The sequence below is a fragment of the Ranitomeya imitator genome, chromosome 5 (genome assembly GCF_032444005.1).
Source record: "Ranitomeya imitator isolate aRanImi1 chromosome 5, aRanImi1.pri, whole genome shotgun sequence".
NCBI lineage: Eukaryota > Metazoa > Chordata > Amphibia > Anura > Dendrobatidae > Ranitomeya > Ranitomeya imitator.
Genome location: NC_091286.1, coordinates 650,656,146 through 650,682,815, shown reverse-complemented (window position 1 = coordinate 650,682,815; position 26,670 = coordinate 650,656,146). Strand labels below are relative to the sequence as shown.

Here is a 26,670-nt window from a genome sequence, read left to right as displayed (position 1 = left end):
AGTTGGGGCTAAAAGTAGGGGTAGGGTTGGGGCTAAATTTAGGGTTAGGGTTGGGGCTAAATTTAGGGTTAGGGATGGGGCTAAATTTAGGGTTAGGCTTCTTTCACACTTACGTCGGTACGGGGCCGTCGCAATGCGTCGGCCCGACATACCGACGCACGTTGTGAAAATTGTGCACAACGTGGGCAGCAGCTGTAGTTTTTCAACGCATCCGCTGCCCAATCTATGTCCTGGGGAGGAGGGGGCGGAGTTACGGCCACGCATGCGCGGTCAGAAATGGTGGATGCGACGTACAAAAAAAGTTTCATTGAACGTTTTTTTGTGCCGACAGTCCGCCAAAACACAACTGATCCAGTGCACGACGGACGCGACGTGTGGCCATCCGTCACGATCCGTCGGCAATACAAGTCTATGGGCAAAAAACGCATCCTGCGGGCACATTTGCAGGATCCGTTTCTTGTCCAAAACGACGGATTGCGACGGAATGCCAAACGACGCAAGTGTGACAGTAGCCTTAGGGTTGGGGCTAAAGTTAGGGCTAGGGTTGGGGCTAAAGTTAGGGTTAGAGTTGGGATTAGGGTTAGGGTTTGGATTAGGGTTGGTATTAGGGTTAGGTTTGGGATTAGGGTTAAGGTTAGGGTTGGCATTAGGGTTACGCTTGGGATTAGGGTTAGGTTTGGGATTAGGGTTGAGATTAGGATTAGGGGAGTGTTGGATTTAAAGTTTTGATTAGGGTTATGGTTAGGGTTGACATTAGGGTTGTTTTGGGGTAAGGGTTGTGATTATGGTTAGGGTTAGTGATTAGGATTATGGATCAGGTTGGGATTAGGGTTAGGGGTGTGTTGGGATTAGGGTTGGAGCTAGAATTGGGGGGTTTCCACTGTTTAGGTACATCAGGGGGTCTCCAAACACGACAGCCAATTTTGCGCTCAAAAAGTCAAATGGTGCTCCCTCCCTTCTGTGCTCTGCCGTGCGCCAAAACAGTGGGTTACCCCCACATATGGGGCATCAGCGTACTCGGGATAAATTGGACAACAACTTCTGGGGTCCAATTTCTCTTGTTACCCTTGTGAAAATAAAAACTTGGGGGCTACAATATCTTTTTTGTGAAAAAAAAATTTTTTTTTATTTTCACGACTGCATTCTAAACTTCTGTGAAGCACTTGGGCATTCAAAGTTCTCACCACACATCTAGATAAGTTCCTTGGGGGGTCTAGTTTCCAAAATGGGGTCACTTGTGGAGGGTTTCTACTGGTTAGGTACATCAGGGGCTCTGCAAACGCAACATAATGCCCACAGACCATTCTATCAAAGTCTGCATTCCAAAACGGCGCTCCTTCCTTCTGAGCTCTGCCGTGCGCCCAAACAGTGGTTTACCCCCACACATGGGGTACCAGCATACTTAGGACAAATTGGACAACAACTTTTGGGGTCCAATTTCTCGTTACCCTTGTGAAAATAAAAACTTGGGGGCTAAAAAATCTTTTTTGTGGAAAAAAAAAAATATTTTTTATTTTCACGACTCTGCATTATAAACTTCTGTGAAGCACTTGGGCATTCAAGGTTCTCACCACACATCTAGATAAGTTCCATGGGGGGTCTAGTTTCCAAAATGGTGTCACTTGTGGGGGATTTCTACTGTTTAGGCACATCAGGGGCTCTCCAAACGCGACATGGCGTCCGATCTCAATTCCAGCCAATTCTACATTGAAAAAGTAAAACGGCGCTCCTTCACTTCCAAGCTCTGCGGTGCGCCCAAACAGTGGTTTACCCTCACATATTGGGTATCGACGTACTCAGGAGAAATTGCACAACAACTTTAGTGGTCTAATTTCTCCTGTTACCCTTGTGAAAATAAAAATTTGTGGGCGAAAAGATCATTTTTGTGTAAACAAAAGCGATTTTTTTTTTTTCTTCACGGCTCTACGTTATAAACTTCTGTGAAGCACTTGGGGGTTCAAAGTGCTCACCAGACATCTAGATAAGTTCCTTAAGGGGTCTAGTTTCCAAAATGGTGTCACTTGTGGGGAGTTTCCACTGTTTAGGTACATCAGGGGCTCTCCAAACGTGACATGGCGTCCAATCTCAATTCCTGCCAATTCTACATTGAAAAAGTCAAACGGCGCTCCTTCACTTCTAAGTTCTGCGGTGCGCCCAAAAAGTGGTTTACCCCCACATATGGGGTATTGGCGTATTCAGGAGAAATTGCATAACAAAATTTATGGTTACATTTCTGTTTTTACACTTGTGAAAATAAAAAAAATGGTTCTGAAGTAAGATGTTTGCAAAAAAAGTTAAATGTTCATTTTTTCCTTCCACATTGTTTCAGTTCCTGTAAAGCACGTAAGGGGTTAATAAACTTCTTGAATGTGGTTTTGAGAACCTTGAGGGGTGCAGTTTTTAGAATGGTGTCACACTTCATTATTTTCTATCATATAGACCCCTCAAAATGACTTCAAATGTGATGTGGTCCCTAAAAAAAAAATGGTGTTGTAAAAATGAGAAATTGCTGGTCAACTTTTAACCCTTATAACTCCCTAACAAAAAAAAATTTTGTTTCCAAAATTGTGCTGATGTAAAGTAGACATGTGGGAAATGTTATTTATTAACTATTTTTCGTGACATATCTCTCTGATTTAAGGGCATAAAAATACAAAGTTTGAAAATTGCAAAATTTTAAAAATTTTCGCCATAGTTCCGTTTTTTTTCATAAATTATCGCAAGTAATATCGAAGAAATGTTACCACTATCATGAAGTACAATATGTCACGAAAAAACAATCTCAGAATCAGCGGGATCCGTTGAAGCGTTCCAGAGTTATAACCTCATAAAGTGACAGTGGTCAGAATTGCAAAAATTGGCCTGGTCATTAAGTACCAAATTGGCTCTGTCACTAAGGGGTTAAGGATATATAAATCTAAAACTAAGTTAACAATGGATCCCTTTAATGTGCGTTTCGCCATAAGGCTTCTTCAGGAAGGGTATGGGTGATCAGAACCTGTGCATAAATGGGTTATAACAAAAACGGAAGGAGTATGGCACAACACAAATGCAGAACATCATCAGTGGGTGTCATGATAGGCAGGGGCAGGCATGGTTTAGCCACTGTGCTGCCATCTATGAATGGAAGAGGGTTGGAGCTTGAGGGGCGGTGGAGGAGGCTGCGAGGAGAGCGGAGGGTCGCTCTGTCTGCTGTCAGGTATAATAATATTTGGGCAGGTTAGGTAGGCAGATGATGTCTGGTCCTTCCCCGTTAATTTAATTAATGCCCCTGTTTTCATATACTGGTATATGAGCACCTGGTGTGATTATGGGGTCATCACGTAGCAAGCCTAAGAATAAGATAAGAGCTCTGTGCCGTCGTTGTTCTCAGATTTTCTTCAGAGCTGCGGACTGGATGAAAAAGTATATCAAGAATTATAAAACTGACAAATTTTGTTCCATAAACTGCACCGTGTCTGTCCGTAGGGGGTGTGTAGTATAGCAGAACCTACGGTGTGGGCGGACATGGCAGCCATGTTTTACTGATCCTACACAACCCCTTGATTGTGTGTCCGCTGTCTGTCACGTGAGCGGTTCTCTTCTACCTGTACTAAAGGCCCCTTCACATTTAGCGACGCTGCAGCGATACCGACACCGATCCGGATCGCTGCAGTGTCGCTGTTTGGTCGCTGGAGAGCTGTCACACAGACCGCTCTCCAGCGACCAACGATGCCGGTAACCAGGGTAAACATCGGGTAACTAAGCGCAGGGCCGCGCTTAGTAACCCGATGTTTACCCTGGTTACCTTCCTAAAAGTAAAAAAAACAAACACTACATACTTACCTACCGCTGTCTGTCCTCCAGCGCTGTGCTCTGCTCTCCTCCTGTACGACGTCACCGCTCTGCTTTCCGGCTGACCGACGCTCACAGCCAGTACAGGAGGAGAGCAGAGCACAGCGCCGAGGACAGACAGCTGTAGGTAAGTATGTAGTGTTTGTTTTTTTTACTTTAACGATGGTAACCAGGGTAAACATCGGGTTACTAAGCGCGGCCCTACGCTTAGTTACCCGATGTTTACCCTGGTTACCAGCGAAGACATCGCTGGATCGGTGTCACACACGCCGATCCAGCGATGTCTACAGGGAGTCCAGCGACGAAATAAAGTTCTGGACTTTGTTCAGCGACCAACGATCTCCCAGCAGGGGCCTGATCGTTGGTCGCTGTCACACATAACGATTTTATTAACGATATCGTTGCTACGTCACAAAAAGCAACAATATCGTTAACAATATCGTTATGTGTGAAGGTACCTTAACACTTTAGTGTCCTACTCGCTGGTGTTTTCCACTGCAAACGGAAAGTGAATTGTTGTGTTTATTTCCCAGGCAAGAAAGCACATTTTACAGATACACACCAGGGACTGGAATCCCAAGCTGTCCGACGCGTTTCTAGACGAACTGGCAGAAAAATGCGTTGGTGAGTCCCATAGCTCTGCAGATGAGTCGTGTCATGCATGCATGCATACATACACGCATACATACACTTATACATTGCGGCCCCATAAAAGCTCTGCAGATCAGTCGTGGCATGCGTACATACATTTATACAATGCGGCCCCATAAAGGCTCTGCAGATCAGTCGTGTCATACATGCGTACATACACTTATACATTGTGGCCCCATAAAAGCTCTGCAGATCAGTCGTGTCATACATGCGTACATACACTTATACATTGTGGCCCCATAAAAGCTCTGCAGATCAGTCGTGTCATGCGTACATACACTTATACATTGTGGCCCCATAAAAGCTCTGCAGATCAGTCGTGTCATACATGCGTACATACACTTATACATTGTGGCCCCATAAAAGCTCTGCAGATCAGTCGTGTCATGCGTACATACATTTATACATTGTGGCCCCATAAAAGCTCTGCAGATCAGTCGTGTCATGCATGCGTACATACATTTATACATTGCAGCCCCATAAAAGCTCTGCAGATCAGTCGTGTCATGCGTACATACATTTATACATTGTGGCCCCATAAAAGCTCTGCAGATCAGTCGTGTCATGCATGCGTACATACATTTATACATTGTGGCCCCATAAAAGCTCTGCAGATCAGTCGTGTCATGCATGCGTACATTTATACATTGCAGCCCCATAAAAGCTCTGCAGATCAGTCGTGTCATACATGCGTACATTTATACATTGTGGCCCCATAAAAGCTCTGCAGATCAGTCGTGTCATGCATGCATACATTTATACATTGTGGCCCCATAAAAGCTCTGCAGATCAGTCGTGTCATGCATGCGTACATACATTTATACATTGTGGCCCCATAAAAGCTCTGCAGATCAGTCGTGTCATGCATGCATACATTTATACATTGTGGCCCCATAAAAGCTCTGCAGATCAGTCGTGTCATGCATGCGTACATACATTTATACATTGCAGCCCCATAAAAGCTCTGCAGATCAGTCGTGTCATGCATGCGTACATACATTTATACATTGTGGCCCCATAAAAGCTCTGCAGATCAGTCGTGTCATGCATGCATACATTTATACATTGCAGCCCCATAAAAGCTCTGCAGATCAGTCGTGTCATGCATGCGTACATACATTTATACATTGCAGCCCCATAAAAGCTCTGCAGATCAGTCGTGTCATGCATGCGTACATACATTTATACATTGCAGCCCCATAAAAGCTCTGCAGATCAGTCGTGTCATGCATGCGTACATACATTTATACATTGCAGCCCCATAAAAGCTCTGCAGATCAGTCGTGTCATGCATGCGTACATTTATACATTGTGGCCCCATAAAAGCTCTGCAGATCAGTCGTGTCATGCATGCGTACATACATTTATACATTGCAGCCCCATAAAAGCTCTGCAGATCAGTCGTGTCATGCATGCGTACATACATTTATACATTGCAGCCCCATAAAAGCTCTGCAGATCAGTCGTGTCATGCATGCGTACATACATTTATACATTGCAGCCCCATAAAAGCTCTGCAGATCAGTCGTGTCATGCATGCGTACATTTATACATTGTGGCCCCATAAAAGCTCTGCAGATCAGTCGTGTCATGCATGCGTACATACATTTATACATTGCAGCCCCATAAAAGCTCTGCAGATCAGTCGTGTCATGCATGCGTACATACATTTATACATTGTGGCCCCATAAAAGCTCTGCAGATCAGTCGTGTCATGCATACATACATTTATACGTTGCAGCCCCATAAAAGCTCTGCAGATCAGTCGTGTCATGCATGCGTACATACATTTATACATTGTGGCCCCATAAAAGCTCTGCAGATCAGTCGTGTCATGCATACATACATTTATACGTTGCAGCCCCATAAAAGCTCTGCAGATCAGTCGTGTCATGCATGCGTACATACATTTATACATTGTGGCCCCATAAAAGCTCTGCAGATCAGTCGTGTCATGCATACATACATTTATACGTTGCAGCCCCATAAAAGCTCTGCAGATCAGTCGTGTCATGCATGCGTACATTTATACATTGTGGCCCCATAAAAGCTCTGCAGATCAGTCGTGTCATGCATGCGTACATACATTTATACATTGTGGCCCCATAAAAGCTCTGCAGATCAGTCGTGTCATGCATGCGTACATACATTTATACATTGCAGCCCCATAAAAGCTCTGCAGATCAGTCGTGTCATGCATGCGTACATACATTTATACATTGTGGCCCCATAAAAGCTCTGCAGATCAGTCGTGTCATGCATACATACATTTATACGTTGCAGCCCCATAAAAGCTCTGCAGATCAGTCGTGTCATGCGTACATACATTTATACGTTGCAGCCCCATAAAAGCTCTGCAGATCAGTCGTGTCAGGGTATGGAGACTTAATACGGCAGCAATACATAAGAAACATATAGAAAAGTAGAGTTAGACCCGTAAGCCTTTGGCACCGCCTTGCTTTTTCTTAGCAGGCGCAGGAGGGAGGTTTACGGGTTTGTTTTGTATGTTAGCCATTTTAATATCTGAGGTGGCCACCCACCGCTTCACTTTTATAGTGTTTTGATTGTTACATTAATAAGGGATTTGCTGTACCGAACCAGTGTCCAAAATGTAGAACTATTTGCCGAATGGTTCTGATTAGCCGGAGGCAAAGTTGTACATGATTATATTGCTAGTAAAACATTTATTTCTGAAAAATAGACGTTTTACATCTTTTAAAGTGCCCAGGAACACGAGTATGTATATCTTTCTGGATGCCGTTGCCTTTGTTGTTGTGGCATCATGGATGGTGCTCGCTGATACGTTTCTCCTTCTCTCCCTTATGTGACGCGTTTCAGGCTACTGCGGCGCTGACATTAAAGCACTTTGCACTGAGGCTGCCTTGATCGCCCTTCGCCGGCGCTACCCCCAGATCTATGCCAGCAGTCAGAAGCTACAGCTGGACGTCTCTTCAGTCGTTCTCGGTGCCCACGATTTCTACCATGCAATGACAAACATTGTGCCTGCTTCTCAACGTGCTGTGATGTCTCCCGGGCACGCGCTCACGCTCGTCATAAGGCCCCTGCTCCAGAGGACGTTCACGGACCTAATCCACGCGCTGCACAAAGTGTTTCCTCATGCTGAGTTTAGCAGAGACCACAAGAAAGACGGTAATGATAGTCCTCACAAATAAATTACAATCCCCTGCTTTCCCTTTGATGCTATTTTATCTGTATAAAGTGTGTGACCCAGACATCAGCAATGTCCTTCTCCTCATCATTGTCTTGTGACTGGCTGTAAGACAACTGGCTGCAGCAGGAGCCTCCCCTCCACTCCTTCATCCATTTCAGAGCCGATGAGGGGGGGCCGCAATAATTAGAAAATTGATAGATGTCCTCTGTGGGGTAAAAAAAAAACTCACCCAGAGATATAGGCAATGACCAGCTGATCTTTAACATCTCGTGTACCAAGATTAGTCCTAACGCCCGCGTTCTCCCATCTGCAGACGATCCCAGTCTCCTCCTGGATGACAGCGAGGATGAGAGCTCGTTGTCCATATTTGATGTGAGTTCTGTCTCTGGATCACCAAAGAAACAACCAGCTGCTCCCCACAAGCCCTTCCTCCACTTTACAACGTGAGTGGCCGGGAAAGGGAGGGTACGCGAGGGCCGTCATGTACGGGTTGGTAATAGGGCCTATGCCTATTTATTTTCTCCGCGTTGGTGCCCTAAATATGTGTGCCAGTAATGATCTCTGCAAAAATATATATATATTGCATTATGTAACATATCGTATATTTCTTTTTTTTTGCAGATCAGCTTGTCACCAGCCAACCTCTTACCGGCCCAGGTTTCTCCTGTGTGGGGAGCCGGGCTCAGGGCAGACTTCGCACCTTGCTCCAGCTGTGTTGCACATTCTTGAAAAGTTCTCGGTGCATCGACTGGACCTGCCAGCACTTTACTCAGTCAGCGCTAAAACTCCTGAGGAGTCCTGTGCACAGGTTAGTAGGAGTCTGCGGAGCCTTGGGGGAAATGCTTCATGGGCTGATCGGCATTCGTTATAGTCTGGGGCCGGAGAGACTCTGAGTAACTTCTCTGCACAGTCTTAGTAGCTTGCATCTCGGGAAGTGTTCTCTTTCTCGCTCACTTCATTAGGGGGAACACTGGAACCTCAGGTGTTGGCTGATGCCTTCAGAAAAAGTCAGCTGTCCTCAGCAGGTACCACGGGTTGTTGGCTGATGCCTTCACAAAAAGTCAGTTCTCCTCAGAAGGCGACACCCTTCATCGAAACAGAGCGGAGCCACCTTAGCTTTGTGTCATGGCGTAAGTGGTAGACACAGATCTGGGTTCTCCAAATTTTTTTTGTTAGGTATTATTTTCTTTTCTTTTAAATTGGCAAAATTAGAGTTTTTCTTCGGGAAGAAAGAACAGTGCTGAACCATTCACACTGTCTCACCTCTCTCCCTGATTCCAGGCAGGTGCCTTCAATGCCTCTAGGTCTAGGTAGTTGGTCCGTGCCACATACTCTTGCCTGCTCTCCTTCCAGAGCAAGACACATAGCAACGAGTGAGGAAGAAGTTGAAGACTACTAAGAGGATGGAAACACCTGGTGGAACGCTTCCGGATGACCACATTTCCAGACACCTCACACCTCATTTTTAGAGGTAGATCCTCAATCCCTCTTCCCACGTGGATGCAGTGGCTATTTCAGATCCCACTGACAGACACAATGTGCCCCAAGCAGAGTCTGCATTTGTGGCGGCGAGCTCAGCCTATTAGTTGGTCTTTACCTCATTCACTCAATTACGCCATGGAATTCTTTCCAGTACCCTGGAAATTTGTGATGTAGGCTGATTGTTCACTCCGGCACATGGCTTTACTCAGCCTCTTTAGAATCTAGGAGGTATTTTTCTCAGTCTACCGGAGACGTTGTCGCACTCCACATGGCCCTTGACTGAAGGCCTGGGATGCGGAAGCAGCTGCTACACAAATCTCTGGGTGGTTTACCATTCTCTAGAATTTCGTCTGTTTGGTGCCACATCATCCGAAATCATCTCTGAGACAGCCCTAGGTAAATGTTCCACCCTCTCGCAATCAAGTTCCAGGCTTTCCAGTCAGGCTTCTACTCCTCAAGATGTGAGGAAACCTTCCTCAAGCCTTCTCCTTCCTGGCACCACCGCAATCAACCTGGGCAGACTGCTTCCAAACTCTGGAGTAGCCAGTTGTCCAAATCATGAGGCACCTTCACGTGGGAGGTAATCTCCTTTTTATGATGGCTGCTAGCAAGTCACAGTCGGAGAGCTTGTCTTATTTGAATACAAGACAGAATTCTCCATCTTTTCTTTCCTCAGTGAGGGGTAATTTACCCAATTCCTTCTTGAGTGGATTCCCATGTTTATATTAAAATTGACTTTTGGTTACCAAGAAATGTCGTGTTTCATCTTATACTGGTTTTGAATGATATCAACAACTGTGTCCAGCTTTATCAATTTATGGGTAGAAGTTCTGTGCTCCTTCATAATTTCAATGGGGTCTTGGAAGTTCCTGTGGATACGAAAGACGCAGCACCACATCTCCATCACCCTCCTCAGAGATTCCTTGTTGCTCTCCATTCCTGGTTGGTCATGGCACTTCTATTCTCCAAGTCTTCAAGATATCCTTTTCTCAGAGTGCCCTCTTCCACCCAAATTTACAGTCACTGTGTTTTACATCATAGTTGTTGAGCTGCTATTGTCAAACCCACTGGACTCGCTGATTGTGTCCAATGCCAGGGAGCTCTCGTGATCTCGCATAGATCGCGTATGGAAACCCCTCTCCTTTTTGAAATGCAGCAAATCCAACCAGTTTTCTCTCCTTCCTTCTGTTTGACCTGTAGGTTCTTTTTAGGGTTGTTTAGACCTTATAAATTCTAGTTCAGAGCTCTCTGGTTTCTCAAGTCTAAGATGAAGACTTCCTCCAGGTAGTCAGTTTTGACACCCGGTCTTGCCCCATTGTTATCTAAACTTTGTCGCAGGCACTTTTGTCTCCTCAATTCTAGACCGTAATGGAAGTCTCTCTACAGTCCTTCTAGAGTGTGACTTTCCTCATGAGTCATGTGCGTTAATACCTTCTAATGCACATTAATTTTTTGACCCTGCTTTTTTGCCCTCTTTCCCCTTTTTTGCCCTCTTTCCCCTTTTTTTGCCCTCTTTCCCCTTTTTTGCCTTCTTTCCCCTTTTTTGCCTTCTTTCCCCTTTTTTGCCTTCTTTCCCTGCTTTTTTGCCTTCTTTCCCTGCTTTTTTGCCTTCTTTCCCTGCTTTTTTGCCTTCTTTCCCTGCTTTTTTGCCTTCTTTCCCTGCTTTTTTGCCTTCTTTCCCTGCTTTTTTGCCTTCTTTCCCTGCTTTTTTGCCTTCTTTCCCTGCTTTTTTGCCCTCTTTCCCTGCTTTTTTGGCCTCTTTCCCCTTTTTTGCCCTCTTTCCCTGCTTTTTTTGGCCGCTTTTCCCTTTTTTGACCTCTTTCCCCTTTTTTGACACCTATTTTTTTTTGACCTCCCTTGACCTTTCTTTTTTTTGACCTCCCCTAACCTTTCTTTTTTTTAGACATTCTGACCCTTTATCCTTATGTATAAAGGAGCACAGATGGTCTGCTCACCTCCTGGAACCCATCTCTGACCAGTGCCGTTCTTGTCTGCAGTACCCAGGGGATAACTGGCATATTTGCAGATAAACCCCAAATTAAGTGGATCTACACTCCGCATCTGCATTTGTCAGCTGGCAGAAAATCCTGTCTCTCTTAGTGAGCTGTTAAATGGTTCCAGATGTTAAATTTGATGTTATGACTGTGTGCAAAGAAAATGAGGGTGTTATATCCATTCCCAATGTTCTCTGCTTCATGTTCTCGGAATGTAAGTGTAATCTGGAAATTCTTGGCTAAATCTTTGGTGTACTTGGGCTGGTTGTACTCAGCCCGGTGCCAGTTTTAAAAGTTTCATAACATAAATACCTGGTCTACACAATGTTCTAGAGTTATCTAGTCTTTAGGTTCTTGGAGCTTGACTAAATGCCGCCACTAGAGGGAGCCGAGTGTGCATGGATGTATACAGACTCGTTGAGTTGGAGGGAGTTGGTCACCACGGTTATTCTGTCCTTGAGGAACTTTGATTTAAAGTCTTGGGACAAAAGCTTGCAGTGACTCCATGTGATTGCTTCTCTCAGCAAAGGAAGACTCTGGTGTATTCATGAAATGCAGGAGCTCTCGTCTTTCCCTTTCTCACCACTGATTGTAAACTTTATCCTTATACACAGTAATAAGGAGTGTGCATTTGACTAATATAGAAGACATTTCTGCTGTATGCTGGGTTTATTTTTTATTGTGAAAATTGTAAGATTTTTAATTTTAAATAGTGATGTAAAATAAAAAATATATATATCATACGGGTTAAAATGGTCACTGTCATATCCGGAAACTTCGCTCCATTTGGTAGCCAGCATACTAATTTGCAAAGTTGTGCATCGCCTCATTTACAGAAAAAGTAGTCTTATCTCTGTAAAATGCCTTAATGAGCCAGCCGCTAGGTGTCTCCCTCCCCTGTAGTTAGTAGTCTGCTGCCTGTTAGGTAAAATCCGTCCCTAATTACAGATGTCGCTGTCACCTCGACGACCTCTCCGACTCTCGCCGGGCATTTGACACTTAGCCAACCTCTCTGGCTGTCGCCGGGCTGCTGTTGCCTCGACGACCTCTCTGGCTGTCGCCGGGCTGCTGTTGCCTCGACGACCTTTCTGGCTGTCGCCGGGCTGCTGTTGCCTCGACGACCTTTCTGGCTGTCGCCGGGCCGTTGTTGCCTCGACGACCTCTCTGGCTCTCTCCGGGCCGCTGTTGCCTCGACGACCTCTCTGGCTCGCGTCGGGCCACTGTTGCCTCGACGACCTCTCTGGCTGTCGCCTCAACCTCTGTGGATCTCGCCTTGCATCTGCCCCCTTGCCCCGCTGTCGCCTCAACCTCCTCTGTGGAGCTCGCCTCACATCTGTCCCTTCGCCCCGCTGTCGCCTCAACCTCCTCTGTGGATCTCGCCTTGCATCTGCCCCCTCGCCCCGCTGTTGCCTCAACCTCCTCTGTGGATCTCGCCTCACATCTGTCCCCTCGCCCTGCTGTCGCCTCTACCTCCTCTCTGGCTCTCGTTGTGCCGCTGTCGCCTCAACCTCCTCTGTGGATATCGCCTCGCATCTATCCCCTCGCCCCACTGTCGCCTCTACCTCCTCTCTGGCTCTCGCCCCGCATCTGTCGCCTCGACCTCCTCTCTGGCACTCGCCCCGCATCTGTCGCCTCAACCTCCTCTCTGGCTCTCCCCCCACATCTGTCGCCTCAACCTCCTCCCTGGCTCTCGCCCCGCATCTGTCGCCTCGACCTCCTCTATGGCTCTCGCCCCGCATCTGTCGCCTAGACCTCCTCCCTGGCTCTCCCCCTGCATCTGTCGCCTCGACCTCGTCTCTGGCTCTTGCCCCGCATCTGTCACCTCGACCTCCCTGGCTCTCGCCCCGCATCTGTCGCCTCGACCTCCTCTCTGGCTCTCGCCCCGCATCTGTCGCCTCGACCTCCTCTATGGCTCTCGCCCCGCATCTGTCGCCTCGACCTCCTCTATGGCTCTCGCCCCGCATCTGTCGCCTCGACCTCCTCTCTGGCTCTCGCCCCGCATCTGTCGCCTCGACCTCCTCTCTGGCTCTCGCCCCGCATCTGTCGCCTCGACCTCCTCTCTGGCTCTCGCCCCGCATCTGTCGCCTCGACCTCCTCTCTGGCTCTCGCCCCGCATCTGTCGCCTCGACCTCCTCTCTGGCTCTCGCCCCGCATCTGTCGCCTCGACCTCCTCTCTGGTTCTCGCCCCGCATCTGTTGCCTTGAATCCCTCTCTGGCTCTCGCCCAAGAATATATAGAGGAGAGGTTTCTATTTAGACCAATCACCTCATTGCTCACTGCAATGTAACAGAATGCTCTTGGGAGACTGTTTAGGATAGGTAGCCTCTCAAAGGGATCTGTCAGCAGGTTTTTGCTATTTAATCTAATGTAGGGACATAGACCCTGATTCCAGTGTACTTGCTGTGTCAATACAATCAATGTTTTAACAGCACAAGTTTATCACTACAGTACATAGTGTTTTGTGTCTTGTAGTCCCACTCCTCCCCAACACTGGCAGCTTTCTGTGTACAATATATATTGACAGCTTCCAATCCGTGCTGGGGGCATGGCTGGACTGACTACAAAGCATATGAGGCACCTAGTCCTGTAGTGATGATCTCCTTGTGATAAAAGAATGGTTGTATTGAAACAACAAAACAGCCCAGTAAGGGTACCGTCACACAGTGGCACTTTGATCGCTAGGACGGCACGATCCGTCACGTTCCAGCGATATCCTTACGATCTCGCTGTGTCTGACACGCTACTGCGATCAGGGACCCCGCTGAGAATCGTACGTCGTAGCAGATCGTTTGAAACTTTCTTTCGTCGCTGGATCTCCCGCTGACATCGCTGAATCGGCGTGTGTGACGCCGATTCAGCGATGTCTTCACTGGTAACCAGGGTAAACATCGGGTTACTAAGTGCAGGGCCGCGCTTAGTAACCCGATGTTTACCTTGGTTACCAGCGTAAACGTAAAAAAAACAAACACTACATACTTACCTTCCGTGTCTGTCCTCCGGCGCTGTGCTTCTCTGCACTGGCTGTGAGCGCCGGCCAGCCGGAAAGCAGAGCTGACAGTGCAGAGGAAAGCACAGTGCCGGAGGACAGACACGGAATGTAAGTATGTAGTGTTTGTTTTTTTTACGCTTACGCTGGTAACCAGGGTAAACATCGGGTTACTAAGCGCGGCCCTGCGCTTAGTAACCCGATGTTTACCCTGGTTACCAGGGGACTTCGGCATCGTTGGTCGCTGGAGAGCTGTCTTTGTGACAGCTCTCCAGCGACCACACAGCGACGCTGCAGCGATCGACATCGTTGTCGTATCGCTGCAGCATTGTTTCAGTGTGACGGTACCTTAAGTGATAAATCGCTCAAATCAGGCTCTCTTCCCCTACATCATGCTGCTCTTCGATTACATAGCAAAAACCTTCTGAGAGATTTCCTTCAAATATAGTGGATGCCTGGTATCTCTGCAGCAGTTTATGGGCTCTCTACATGAGAATATCCCTGGCATGTGCTCCAGAACTAGTCTGGATATAATGAGAAGCCCCTGAGCTACAAACAAGTGCATTTATTTCATATTATGATGAAATGTCAGATACGGCTTATATAAAAGGATTTTCTGATGAAACTTTCCATTTAATGATCTTGTTCTCCAGGTGTTTCGGGAAGCTCGGCGGACAGTACCCAGTGTTGTTTACATGCCACATATTGGCGACTGGTGGGAGGCTGTCAATGAAACTGTGAGGGCTACCTTCCTGACGCTCCTGCAAGATATCCCCTCGTTCTCTCCTATATTACTACTGTCTACCTCTGAACTAGTGTACGGGGAGCTGCCGGATGAGGTAAGGAGCTGCTCCTCAGATGTAAGTGTGTATGCATTTATGTATCTGTGTGTTTTTATAGATTTTTTTTTTATGTAAAGCTAATAAACATAAAATTAGAACGGACTTCTATCCGTTTTTTTTTTGTCAAGCAAAATGTGGAAAAAATGAGTTGGTTCACTGGCTAAACTAAGCATATTGACTCGCCCTATGGAAGCTGCAATGGTGACCATGGCGGACTTTTTGGAAAATGTAAGCTCATGCAAAATTTTGTTTGTAAGATTGATTTTCAGTGATACTGTGCCCCCCAAAAAATTTTTTGTATATCACTGCTGGTCAATTTCTGTATCGAAATTTGTTACTCATCTACTGTCCTTTTGTTGGTAGGTGGTCTTCTAGGACTCCTGGCTGCTGGGCAGTCTTCTAGGACTCCTGGCTGCTGGGCAGTCTTCTAGGACTCCTGGCTGCTGGGCAGTCTTCTAGGACTCCTGGCTGCTGGGCAGTCTTCTAGGACTCCTGGCTGCTGGGCAGTCTTCTAGGACTCCTGGCTGCTGGGCAGTCTTCTAGGACTCCTGGCTGCTGGGCAGTCTTCTAGGACGCCTGGCTGCTGGGCAGTCTTCTAGGACGCCTGGCTGCTGGGCAGTCTTCTAGGACGCCTGGGTGCTGGGCAGTCTTCTAGGACGCCTGGGTGCTGGGCAGTCTTCTAGGACGCCTGGGTGCTGGGCAGTCTTCTAGGACGCCTGGGTGCTGGGCAGTCTTCTAGGACGCCTGGGTGCTGGGCAGTCTTCTAGGACTCCTGGGTGCTGGGCAGTCTTCTAGGACTCCTGGGTGTTGGGCAGTCTTCTAGGACTCCTGGGTGTTGGGCAGTCTTCTAGGACGCCTGGGTGATGGGCGGTCTTCTAGGACGCCTGGGTGATGGGCGGTCTTCTAGGACGCCTGGGTGATGGGCAGTCTTCTAGGACGCCTGGGTGCTGGGCAGTCTTCTAGGACTCCTGGGTGCTGGGCAGTCTTCTAAGACTCCTGGGTGCTGGGCAGTCTTCTAGGACTCCTGGGTGCTGGGCAGTCTTCTAGGACTCCTGGGTGCTGGGCAGTCTTCTAGGACGCCTGGGTGCTGGGCAGTCTTCTAAGCAGTCCGAAAAAATGTGGTGCACTCTGTATCCAAGAGCGAGAGGTGCAGGCTGAACGGATAGTCACAATATTTATAGAGAAACAGCCACACACATGAGACTTGTAGATTTTATGCAACAGTGATACTGTGCCCCCCCCAAAAAATGTATATGCATATCACTGCTGGTCAATTTCTGTATCGAAATTTGTTAATCTCATCTACTGTCCTTTAGTTGGTAGGCAGTCTTCTAGGACGCCTGGGTGCTGGGCAGTCTTCTAGGACGCCTGGGTGCTGGGCAGTCTTCTAGGACGCCTGGGTGCTGAGTAGGTATTGTGCAACTGTTCTGTGTTAGAATAGGATTCATGCCACTTGCGGATCTTGTTTATGCAGTGTCATTAGTAACGCTCCTGTCCCGATGTGGAAGAAACCAATGCATAACCTGTAGGTAAACGGAGAAAGATCTCATGATATAAATAATGCTGTATTGTGACCCACAAGTTACGGTGACAAGCATTTTGCAAAAACAAGTAAAAGTATGTTGTTTTGTTTTTTTGTTTTTGTTTTTTGTTTTTTACAAAAAAAGTGTATGTGTGCGTATATATATACAGTGGGTGAAATAAGTATTGAACACATCATCAGTTTTCTAAGAATCTATTTTTAAAGATGGTAATGACGTGAAATTCTCACCAGATGTCGGTAACAACTCAGCCAATCAACAAAGGCAAATAAATCAAACAATAGCTATCCATAAATTAGGTTATGTGTAATAATGAGAAATGACACAGGAAAAAGTATTGAGCACATGGAGAGGTGCAAAAAGACATGGAGAGTCCTTACACCAGCTAAAATCTATCAATAATTAGAAAGCAATCCTGTCCTTAGTGACAAATATCGGCTGGTTCGTCTGATGGTCTATAAAAAGGTGTCTCATTATCAAGGTTCCCACACAAGAAACATCTCATGATGGGTAAAATCACACCTGTGCAATGCCTGCAACTATTTTCTCCATACTGAAGGCGTCTTAAAGCTTCGTCACCAATAAAGTCTTTTGTTCTCATCTCAGCTTTACATACATACGTGTTATCGGTGGGAGCCAATTCTGCTATTGTGTCAATTAAGGGAAGGTGGGAAGCTCTCATTCCTGATGCTGAAGACGAGGATTGTGGGGAAATTCTTGAATCTCCGATTGGAGTGTCCCCATCAGTCAATAATAGAATGACATAATTCTACAGTATATCATACATCAGTCATATTTAACTCCATTGCGGCTCTTTAAGATGGGTCGGTTTCAAACATCGGAATGTTTGAGATGTCACTCGCTGGAAGTAAACTTTATGGTACACATGGTATGGAGTTGCCCCATTATTCAGCCTTACTGGAGCCAGGTAACGTCGCTGTTGACTTCTCTAGTACAATCCCCTGTTCCTCTCAATCCCTTAGTTTGCTTATTTGGGATGCTAGATGATGAAGCCTGGGGACACTGTGTTAAGATTTTTCTACGTGAGACACTCTTTCTGGCTAGGAATGTGTTGGCATTCTGTTGGATGGGTAGTGTACACCCTTCTCTCCGGACGTGGATAGAATTGGTAAACTCGATCATACCATATGAGCGGACATTATATCAAAACAGGGGCTGCTTAAAGAAGTTTGATAAGATTTGGGACAGGTGGAACTCTTCTTGTCTTACTGTATCAGGACATGGTGGCCTGGCACCACCATGAGTGTCATGGTTGAAACGCATTAATACATACTCTACGGCATCAGATACTTATTATAATATATATAGATATTGGGCCGCAGATTAGGATAAGATAGTTATGACTTAATTGGCTGTACAATGAAGGGGAGAGGAAGAATACTTCCCCTTTTTTCCCCCTTTTTCTTGGATACATGCTACCAGGCCGACATGAAGTTATGTAATGTTTTCTGTTCACTTGACCAGTGGTTTATTATATATACCGTATATACTTGAGTATAAGCCGACCCGAGTATAAGCCGACCCCCCCCCCTAATTTGCCACAAAAAACTGGGAAAACTTAATGACTCGAGTATAAGCCTAGGGTGGGAAATGCAGCAGCTACCGCTAAATGTCAAAAGTAAAAATAGATACCAATAAAAATAAAATTAATTGAGACCTCAGTAGGTTGTGTTTTTGAATATCCATATTGCATCAGGAGCCCCCCATATAATGCTCCATAAAGTTTATGATGGGCCCCATAAGATGCTCCATATTAAAATATGCCCCATATAATCCTGCATAAAGGTTAAAGGGAACCTGTCACCCCGAAAATCGCGGTTGAGGTAATCCCACCGGCATCAGGGGCTTATCTGCAGCATTCTGTAATGCTGTAGATAAGCCCCCGATGTTGCCTGAAAAAGGAGAAAAAGACGTTAGATTATACTCACCCAGGGGCGGTCCCGCTGCTGGTCAGGTCGGATGGGCGTCTCCGGTCCGCTCTGGCGCCTCCTATCTTCTTTCCATGACGTCCTCTTCTGATCTTCAGCCACGGCTCCAGCGCAGGCGTACTTTGCTCTGCCCTCTTGAGGGCAGACAAAGTACTGCAGTGCGCAGGCGCCAGGCCTCTGACCTTTCCGGTGCCTGCGCACTGCAGTACTATCCTCTGCCCTCAAGAGGGCAGAGCAAAGTACGCCTGCGCCGGAGCTGAAGATCAGAAGAGGACATCATGGAAAGAAGATAGGAGGCGCCGGAGCGGACCGGAGACGCCCATCCGACCTGACTAGCAGCGGGACCGCCCCTGGGTGAGTATAATCTAACGTCTTTTTCTCCTCTTTCAGGTAACATCGGGGGCTTATTTACAGCATTACAGAATGCTGCAGATAAGCCCCTGATGCCGGTGGGATTACCTCACCCGCGATTTTCGGGGTGACAGGTTCCCTTTAATAAAGGCCCCATAAGATGCTCCATAGACACATTTGCCCCATATAATGCTGCACAAATGCTGATTATGGCCCCATAAGATGCTCCATAAAGATATTTGCCCCATATAGTGCTGTACAAACCTTGATTATGGCCCCATAAGACATTCAGACATACAGACACTTGCCCCATATACCGTAATGCTCCACAAACGTTAATTATAGCCCCATACAGACGCTTGCCCCTTATAGTGCTGCACAAATGTTATGGCCCCATATAGTGCTGCACAAACGTTATGGCCCCATATAGTGCTGCAGAAACGTTATGGCCCCATATAGTGCTGTACAAACGTTATGGCCCCATATAGTGCTGCAGAAACGTTATGGCCCCATATAGTGCTGTACAAACGTTATGGCCCCATATAGTGCTGCAGAAACGTTATGGCCCCATATAGTGCTGTACAAACGTTATGGCCCCATATAGTGCTGCACAAACGTTATGGCCCCATATAGTGCTGCAGAAACGTTATGGCCCCATATAGTGCTGCACAAACGTTATGGCCCCATAGATGCTCCATGCAAACGTTATGGTCCCATAGATGCTCCATGCAAACATTATGGCCCCATAGATGCTCCATACAGACAATTGCCCCATTTGCTGTTGCTGCGATAAAAAAAAACTAAATCACACACTCACCTCTCCGTCGCTCACGCCCCCGGCACCTTCAATAGTCACCTGCTCCTCGTTCCAGCGCCACTCCATGTTCAGCACTGACGTTCAGCAGAGGGCACGCACTGACTACGTCACCGCGCCCTCTGACCTGAGCGTCACTGCTGAAGACAGAGCGGCGCCGGAACGAGGAAAGGTGACTATCGCGCAGTGCAGCGCTCCCCTCCCCGATATACTCACCTGCTCCTGGCGCGGTGCAGTCCCTGCTTCCCCAACGCCGCAGCTTCTCCCTGTACTGAGCGGTCACCGTTACCGCTCATTACAGTAATGAATATGCGGCTCCACCTCTATGGGAGGTGGAGCCGCATATTCAGTACTGTAATGAGTGGCACCATGTGACCGCTCAGTACAGGAAGAAGCTGATGGTGCCGGGGAAGCCAGGGACGTCCAGGGACCGCGCCAGGAGCAGGTAAGTATAATTAGACAGCCTCCGCTCCCCCTCCCCTGCCGACCCCTGGGTATGACTCGAGTGTAAGCCAAGAGAGGGACTTTCAGCCCAAAAAAGTGGGCTGAAAATCTCGGCTTATACTCGAGTATATACGGTATATATAGCAATATATGGACTTGGAATACTGAAAGTATATGAATAATAATGCACAAATTTGTTGTCCATTCGGAATTACCTTGACAAGTGTACTTATGCTGGCTTGGATGCACAAATATGTATGTTGTCACTGTTTTGGTTAATAAACAAATTAAAAAACAAACAAACAAGGCTTTTGTGCAAAGTAATAATTATCTTTCAATAAGTGTCATTTCTCCTTAATACTAGTGATAAGCGAGTGTACTCGTTGCTCGGGTTTTTCCGAGCACGCTCGGGTGGTGTCCGAGTATTTGTTAGTGCTCGGAGATTTAGTTTTCATCGCAGCAGCTGAATGATTTACAGCTACTAGACAGCTTGATTACATGTGGGGATTCCCTAACAACCAGGCAACCCCCACATGTACTTAGCCTGGGCGATGAAAACTAAATCTTTGAACACTAACAAATACTCGGAGATCGCCCGAGCATGCTTGGCAAAACCCAAGCAACGAGTACACTCGCTCATCACTAATTATTACACAATTTATGGACATCTATGGTTTGATTGATTTGCCTGTTTGGATTGAATTGGTTGTTACTGACATCTGGGGAGAATTTCACGTCAATAGCGCCTTTAGAAAAAGATTTACTTAGAAAATTGGGGATGTGTTCAATATATTAACCCCTTTACCCCCAAGGGTGGTTTGCACGTCAATGACCAGGCCAATTTTTACAATTCTGACCACTGTCCCTTTATGAGGTTATAACTCCGAAACGCTTCAACGGATCTTAGCGATTCTGAGATTTTCTTGTAACATTGTACTTCATGATAGTGCTAAAATTTCTTCGATATAACTTGCGTTTATTTGTGAAAAAAACGTAAATTTGGCGAAAATTTTGATAATTTCACAATTTTCCAACTTTGAATTTTTATTCTGTTAAACCAGAGAGTTATGTGACACAATATAGTTAATAAATAACATTTCCCACATGTCTACTTTACATCAGCACAATTTTTGAAACAAACTTTTTTTTTTCATGGAAGTTATAAGGGTTAAAATTTGACCAGCAATTTCTCATTTTTACAACCAAATTTACAAAACCATTTTTTTAGGGACCACCTCACATTTGAAGTCATTTTGAAGGGTCTATATGGCAGAAAATACCCAAAAGCGACACCATTCTAAAAACTGCACCCCTCAAGGTGCTCAAAACCACATTCAAGAAGTTTATTAACCCTTCAGGTGATTCACAGCAGCAGAAGCAACATGGAAGGACAAAAATTAACATTTTACTTTTTAGTCACAAAAATGATCTTTCAGCAATAATCGTTTTAATTTCCCAAGGGTAAAAAGCGAAAATGGACCTCAAAAGTTGTTGTCCAATTTATCCTGAGTACGCTGATACCCCACATGTGAGGGGGAACCACTTTTTGGGCGCATGGCAGGGCTCAGAAGGAAAGGAGCGCCGTTTGACTTTTTCAAGCTAACTTTGGCTGGAATTGAGATCGGACGCCATGTCGCGTTTGGAGAGCCCATGATGTGCCTAAACAGTGGAAACCCCCCACACGTGACCCCATTTTGGAAACTAGACCCTCTAAGGAACTTATCTAGTTGTGTGGTGAGAATTTTGAACCCCCACGTGCTTCACTAAAGTATATAATGCCCAGGCGTGAAAATAAAAAATCCTAGTTTTTCCTACAAAAATGATATTTTAGTCCCCAATTTTTAATTTTCCCAAGGGTACCAGGAGAAATTGGACCCCAAAAGTTGTTGTCCAATTTGTCCTGAGTACGCTGATACCCCATATGTGGGGAGGAACTACTGTTTGGGCACACGTTGGGGCTCGAAAGGGAAGTAGTGACGTTTTGGAATGCAGACTTTGATGGAATGTTCTGCTGGCATCATGTTCCATTTGCAGAGCCCCTGATGTGACTAAACAGTAGAAACCCCCCACAAGTGACCCCATTTTGGAAACTGTACCCCCTAAGGAACTTATCTAGTTGTGTGGTGAGAATTTTGAACCCCCACGTGCTTCACTAAAGTTTATAATGCCCAGGTGTGAAAATAAAAAATATTATTTTTTCCCACAAAAATGATATTTTAGTCCCCAATTTTTAATTTTCCCAAGGGTACCAGGAGAAATTGGACCCCAAAAGTTGTTGTCCAATTTGTCCTGAGTACGCTGATACCCCATATGTGGGGAGGAACTACTGTTTGGGCACACGTTGGGGCTCGAAAGGGAAGTAGTGACGTTTTGGAATGCAGACTTTGATGGAATGTTCTGCTGGCATCATGTTCCATTTGCAGAGCCCCTGATGTGATTAAACAGTAGAAACCCCCCACAAGTGACCCCATTTTGGAAACTGTACCCCCTAAGGAACTTATCTAGGCGTTTGGTGAGAAATTTGAACCCCCACGTGCTTCACTAAAGTTTATAATGCCCAGGCGTGAAAATAAAAAATCCTATTTTTTCCCACAAAAATGATATTTTAGTCCCCAATTTTTAATTTTCCCAAAGGTAACAAGGAGAAATTGGACATCAAAAGTTGTTGTCCAAATTGTCCTGATTACGCTGGTACGCCATATGTGGGAAAAAACTGTTTAGGCACACGTTGGGGCTCGAAAGGGAAGTTGTGACGTTTTGGAATGCAGAAATTGTCTGCGGTCGCCATGTTCCGTTTGCAGAGCCCCTGATGTGCCTAAACAGTAAAAAAAAAACACAAGTGACATCATTTTGGAACCTAGACCCCCCCAAGGAACTTATCTAGATGTGCCCCCTTTTTGGAACTAATGTACGCTTTCTTGTAAAGTAAATTAGTAGTGCATGGAGGTGTGGTACAATCTGAAGCAATCCTTCATACACAGGCCAGGTTTTTCGGGGCAGGTGTCGCATTGATAAATGGTGTCCTTGCGTATTCCCCTTTTGTAACACACTCGGCACCTTTTTTGCGGCTTACCTTTTCTGCCGGTTGGCGGGACCACCCCCGGAAAATGCTGGCCTGGTACGATACGAGCACCTTCAGTTCCGGAAGTACTGGGGCCCTCTCCTTCCGGAGTACCAAATATCAGGGCCTTAACCACTACCTCCTGGAACTGAAGGTACGACGTATCGGTGTGGCGTGCACATCGTAACAGCAGGAAAGCGTTGAGCATTGCCATTTGTACGATGTGGACGGCCAACTTTTTGTACCACACCTTGGCCTTTCTCAAAGCACTGTATGGTTGGAGGAGTTGATCAGAGAGATCAACCCCCCCCCATGCTTTTGTTGTAGCCCAGTACACAGTCCGGTTTGCAGACCTGTGTAGAGGTACCCCGTACAGTGCTGAGGGCTCTGCCATCACCATGTATGGTGGTCAAGAGAAGGACATCCCTCTTGTCCTTGTACTTGACCACCAGCAGGTGGTCGCTACATTGGGCCTTGCTCTCACCTTTTCTGAGCATCTGCCGAAGTAGCGTCTTTGGGAGGCCTCTCTGATTTTTGCGCACAGTACCGCAGGCTGCGGTACCTCGCGCAGAGAGGGATTTGTAGAGTGGGATGCTGGTATAAAAGTTATCAGTATAGAGGTGATAACCTTTATCCAGCAGTGGGTGCACCAAATCCCACACGATCTTCCCACTCACTCCCAGGACAGGAGGACACTCAGGGGGTTCAATCCTGCTGTCCTTCCCTTCATACACTCTAAACCTGTGGATGTACCCTGAGGCACTCTCACACAGCTTGTAGAGTTTGATTCCGTACCTGGCCCTTTTGTTGGGCAGGTATTGACGGAATCCGAGCCGCCCCTTAAAATGGACCAAGGACTCATCCACGCAGATGTCCCTTTTGGGCATGTACACTTCAGAAAACTTTTTGTTGAAGTGTTCGATGACCGGCCGAACTTTGAACAGACGGTCAAAGTTGGGGTCATCTCGTGCGGGACACTGTGCATTATCGGAATAATGCAGGAATTTATGGATGGCCTCAAAACGTCTCCGAACCATGGCCATTCGGAATACTGGAGTGTTATATAAAACATCTACACTCCAATATTGCCGCATTTCTGGCTTCTTCACGATCCCCATGTGGAGGACCAGGCCCCAAAACTGCATCATTTCAACTGCGTCTACAGGAGACTAGTTGGAAAATGATGTACCGGGGTTTTGCTCCAAAAATTGACGAGCATACAAATTAGTTTGCTCCACCATGAGGTTAATAATATCCTCAGAGAAAAAGACTTTAAAAAAGTCTGTTTCTGTGAGGCCCGTGGTGTCAAACTTGATTCCTGATTCTGCCACAAAATCAGGAATCAGTGGCTCGTAATTTTCGGGGGGCGAGGTCCATGTGGGTTCCGCAGTGGGGAGCGCTGGTTCAGGAGTGGTGGGGGCTGCCTCATCTTCTGTCCTGGGGCGTCTGCGTGGTGGTTCCGCAGGACCCGAGGAGGAAGATGAGGAGGAAGAGGATGAAGAATCAGAAAAGTGAAGAAAAGTGGGATCCTCTCCCTCGCTATCAGTGTCGGAGGCAAGGAAAGCATATGCCTCCTCCAATGAATAGCGCTGTTGGGACGAACGGGACGAGCGGGACATTTTTGTGTGAATATGGTGATTGGGTGTACTTTATTGATAACTGTATGTGTATGTGTGGGGGGATAGTGATTTGTGCAAACTTATCTGAAAAGAAAATGCTAAAAGGAGAAGAAAAACCTGTAAAAAAAAAAAAGGCAGGCACAAATTCTGATAAGAGAACTGCGTCACTTATCAAAGTTTGGCGGCTGCGGGATGTGTGTACGGAGGTTGCGCGAAAAGGCTGAAGGGAAAAAAGCGAGCGCGAGAGTTGATCGGTGAACTGCGTCACTTATCAAACTTTGGCGGCTGCGGAATGTGTGTACGGAGTTGGCGCAACGGGGGTGAGGGAAAAAAAGCGAGCGTTGATCGGTGAGCTGCGTCACCAATCAACGTTCGGCGGCTGTTAAATGGGCGCACGGAAGGAGGTGCAAAGGGGGGTAAAAAGAGGGGGAAGGGAGATGGGGGTGGAAGTGGGGATTGGGCAGGGATCAGTGATCAAAACGTACGGTTGTAGTCAGGTGGCGCAAAAGGGGGGTGAAAAAAAAAAAAAAAAAAAGGAAAACGGCAGGCACAAACTCTGATAAGTGAACTGCGTCACTTATCAAACTTTGGCGGCTGCGGAATGTGTGTACGGAGTTGGCGCAACGGGGGTGAGGGAAAAAAAGCGAGCGTTGATCGGTGAACTGCGTCACCAATCAACGTTCGGCGGCTGTTAAATGGGCGCACGGAAGGAGGTGCAAAGGGGGGTAAAAAGAGGGGGAAGGGAGATGGGGGTGGAAGTGGGGATTGGGCAGGGATCAGTGATCAAAACGTACGGTTGTAGTCAGGTGGCGCAAAAGGGGGGTGAAAAAAAAAAAAAAAAAGGAAAACGGCAGGCACAAACTCTGATAAGTGAACTGCGTCACTTATCAAACTTTGGCGGCTGCGGAATGTCTGTACGGAGTTGGCGCAACGGGGGTGAGGGAAAAAAAGCGAGCGCGAGCGTTGATCGGTGAACTGCGTCACTTATCAAACTTTGGCGGCTGCGGAATGTGTGTACTGAGTTGGCGCAATGGGGGCGAGGGAAAAAAAGCGAGCGCGAGCGTTGATCGGTGAACTGCGTCACCAATCAACGCTCGGCGGCTACTAAATGTGCGCACGGAGGCGGCACAAATGGGGGTGGAGGGGGTAAAAAGAGGGGGAAGGGGGGATTGGGGTGGATGAACAGGGATTGGGGTGGATGAACGGGGATTGGGGTGGATGAACGGGGATTGGGGTGGATGAACGGGGATTGGGCAGGGATCAGGGATAAAACTTACGTTTAGTTGTCTTCTTTCTTTAGCAGGGATTGTGGTGCTACAGGCTGCTGTGGCACCACAATACCCAGCACGGCAGGGAGATCCAGGCACAAAATCCAGCAGGGAGATCCAGCAGTATGACCGCTCTGTAGGAATCCTCAGCTAGAATGAGGACCCTGCAGAGCGGTCATACACAGGTCAGGCAGGTGACAGACAGGTCACAGAGCGGTCATGCTGCTGCTGTGACCTGTCATTGGTGGGATCGACCATAACATCGATCCCACCAATCAGAGCTTTCCTGGTGACCTGGCTGTGACCTGCCTAGGATCGGATCTGTTCGCGCCATCCTAGGCAGGTCACAGCCAGGTCACCTGCAGGGCACAGAGCGGTCACAGCGTGATCGCCGCTGCGCCCTGTGATTGGCGCGATCGACGATGACATCGATCGCGCCAATCGGCTCCTGCAGGCCCTGTTGGGCCTGCACTGTGTCCTATCCTAGGATCGGTGCTATTAGAGCACCGATCCACGCAGGTTCCGGCAGGGCACAGCGCGGTAATACCGCGCGGTGCCCTGCGATTGGCGCGATCGATGCCAGGCACCGGACCTAGGATCGAGTACATCGGTACTCGATCCTAGCCTGTGACCTCATTGTTTCAGCCGCTCCGATTGGCTGA

General features: G+C 47.0%; 1 protein-coding gene across 2 annotated transcripts in view; it reads left to right on the top strand.

Annotated features, from left to right (window-relative positions):
- Positions 1-26,670, top strand: part of ATAD2B (ATPase family AAA domain containing 2B) — a 153,206-nt gene that overhangs the window by 79,547 nt on the left and 46,989 nt on the right. For both annotated transcript variants that reach the window (XM_069728154.1, XM_069728155.1), the window contains exons 15-19: positions 4,368-4,458; positions 7,324-7,635; positions 7,971-8,100; positions 8,279-8,465; positions 14,773-14,958. In XM_069728154.1, coding sequence (XP_069584255.1) covers positions 4,368-4,458; positions 7,324-7,635; positions 7,971-8,100; positions 8,279-8,465; positions 14,773-14,958 — 906 coding nt within the window. The remainder of the gene's footprint in view (positions 1-4,367; positions 4,459-7,323; positions 7,636-7,970; positions 8,101-8,278; positions 8,466-14,772; positions 14,959-26,670) is intronic.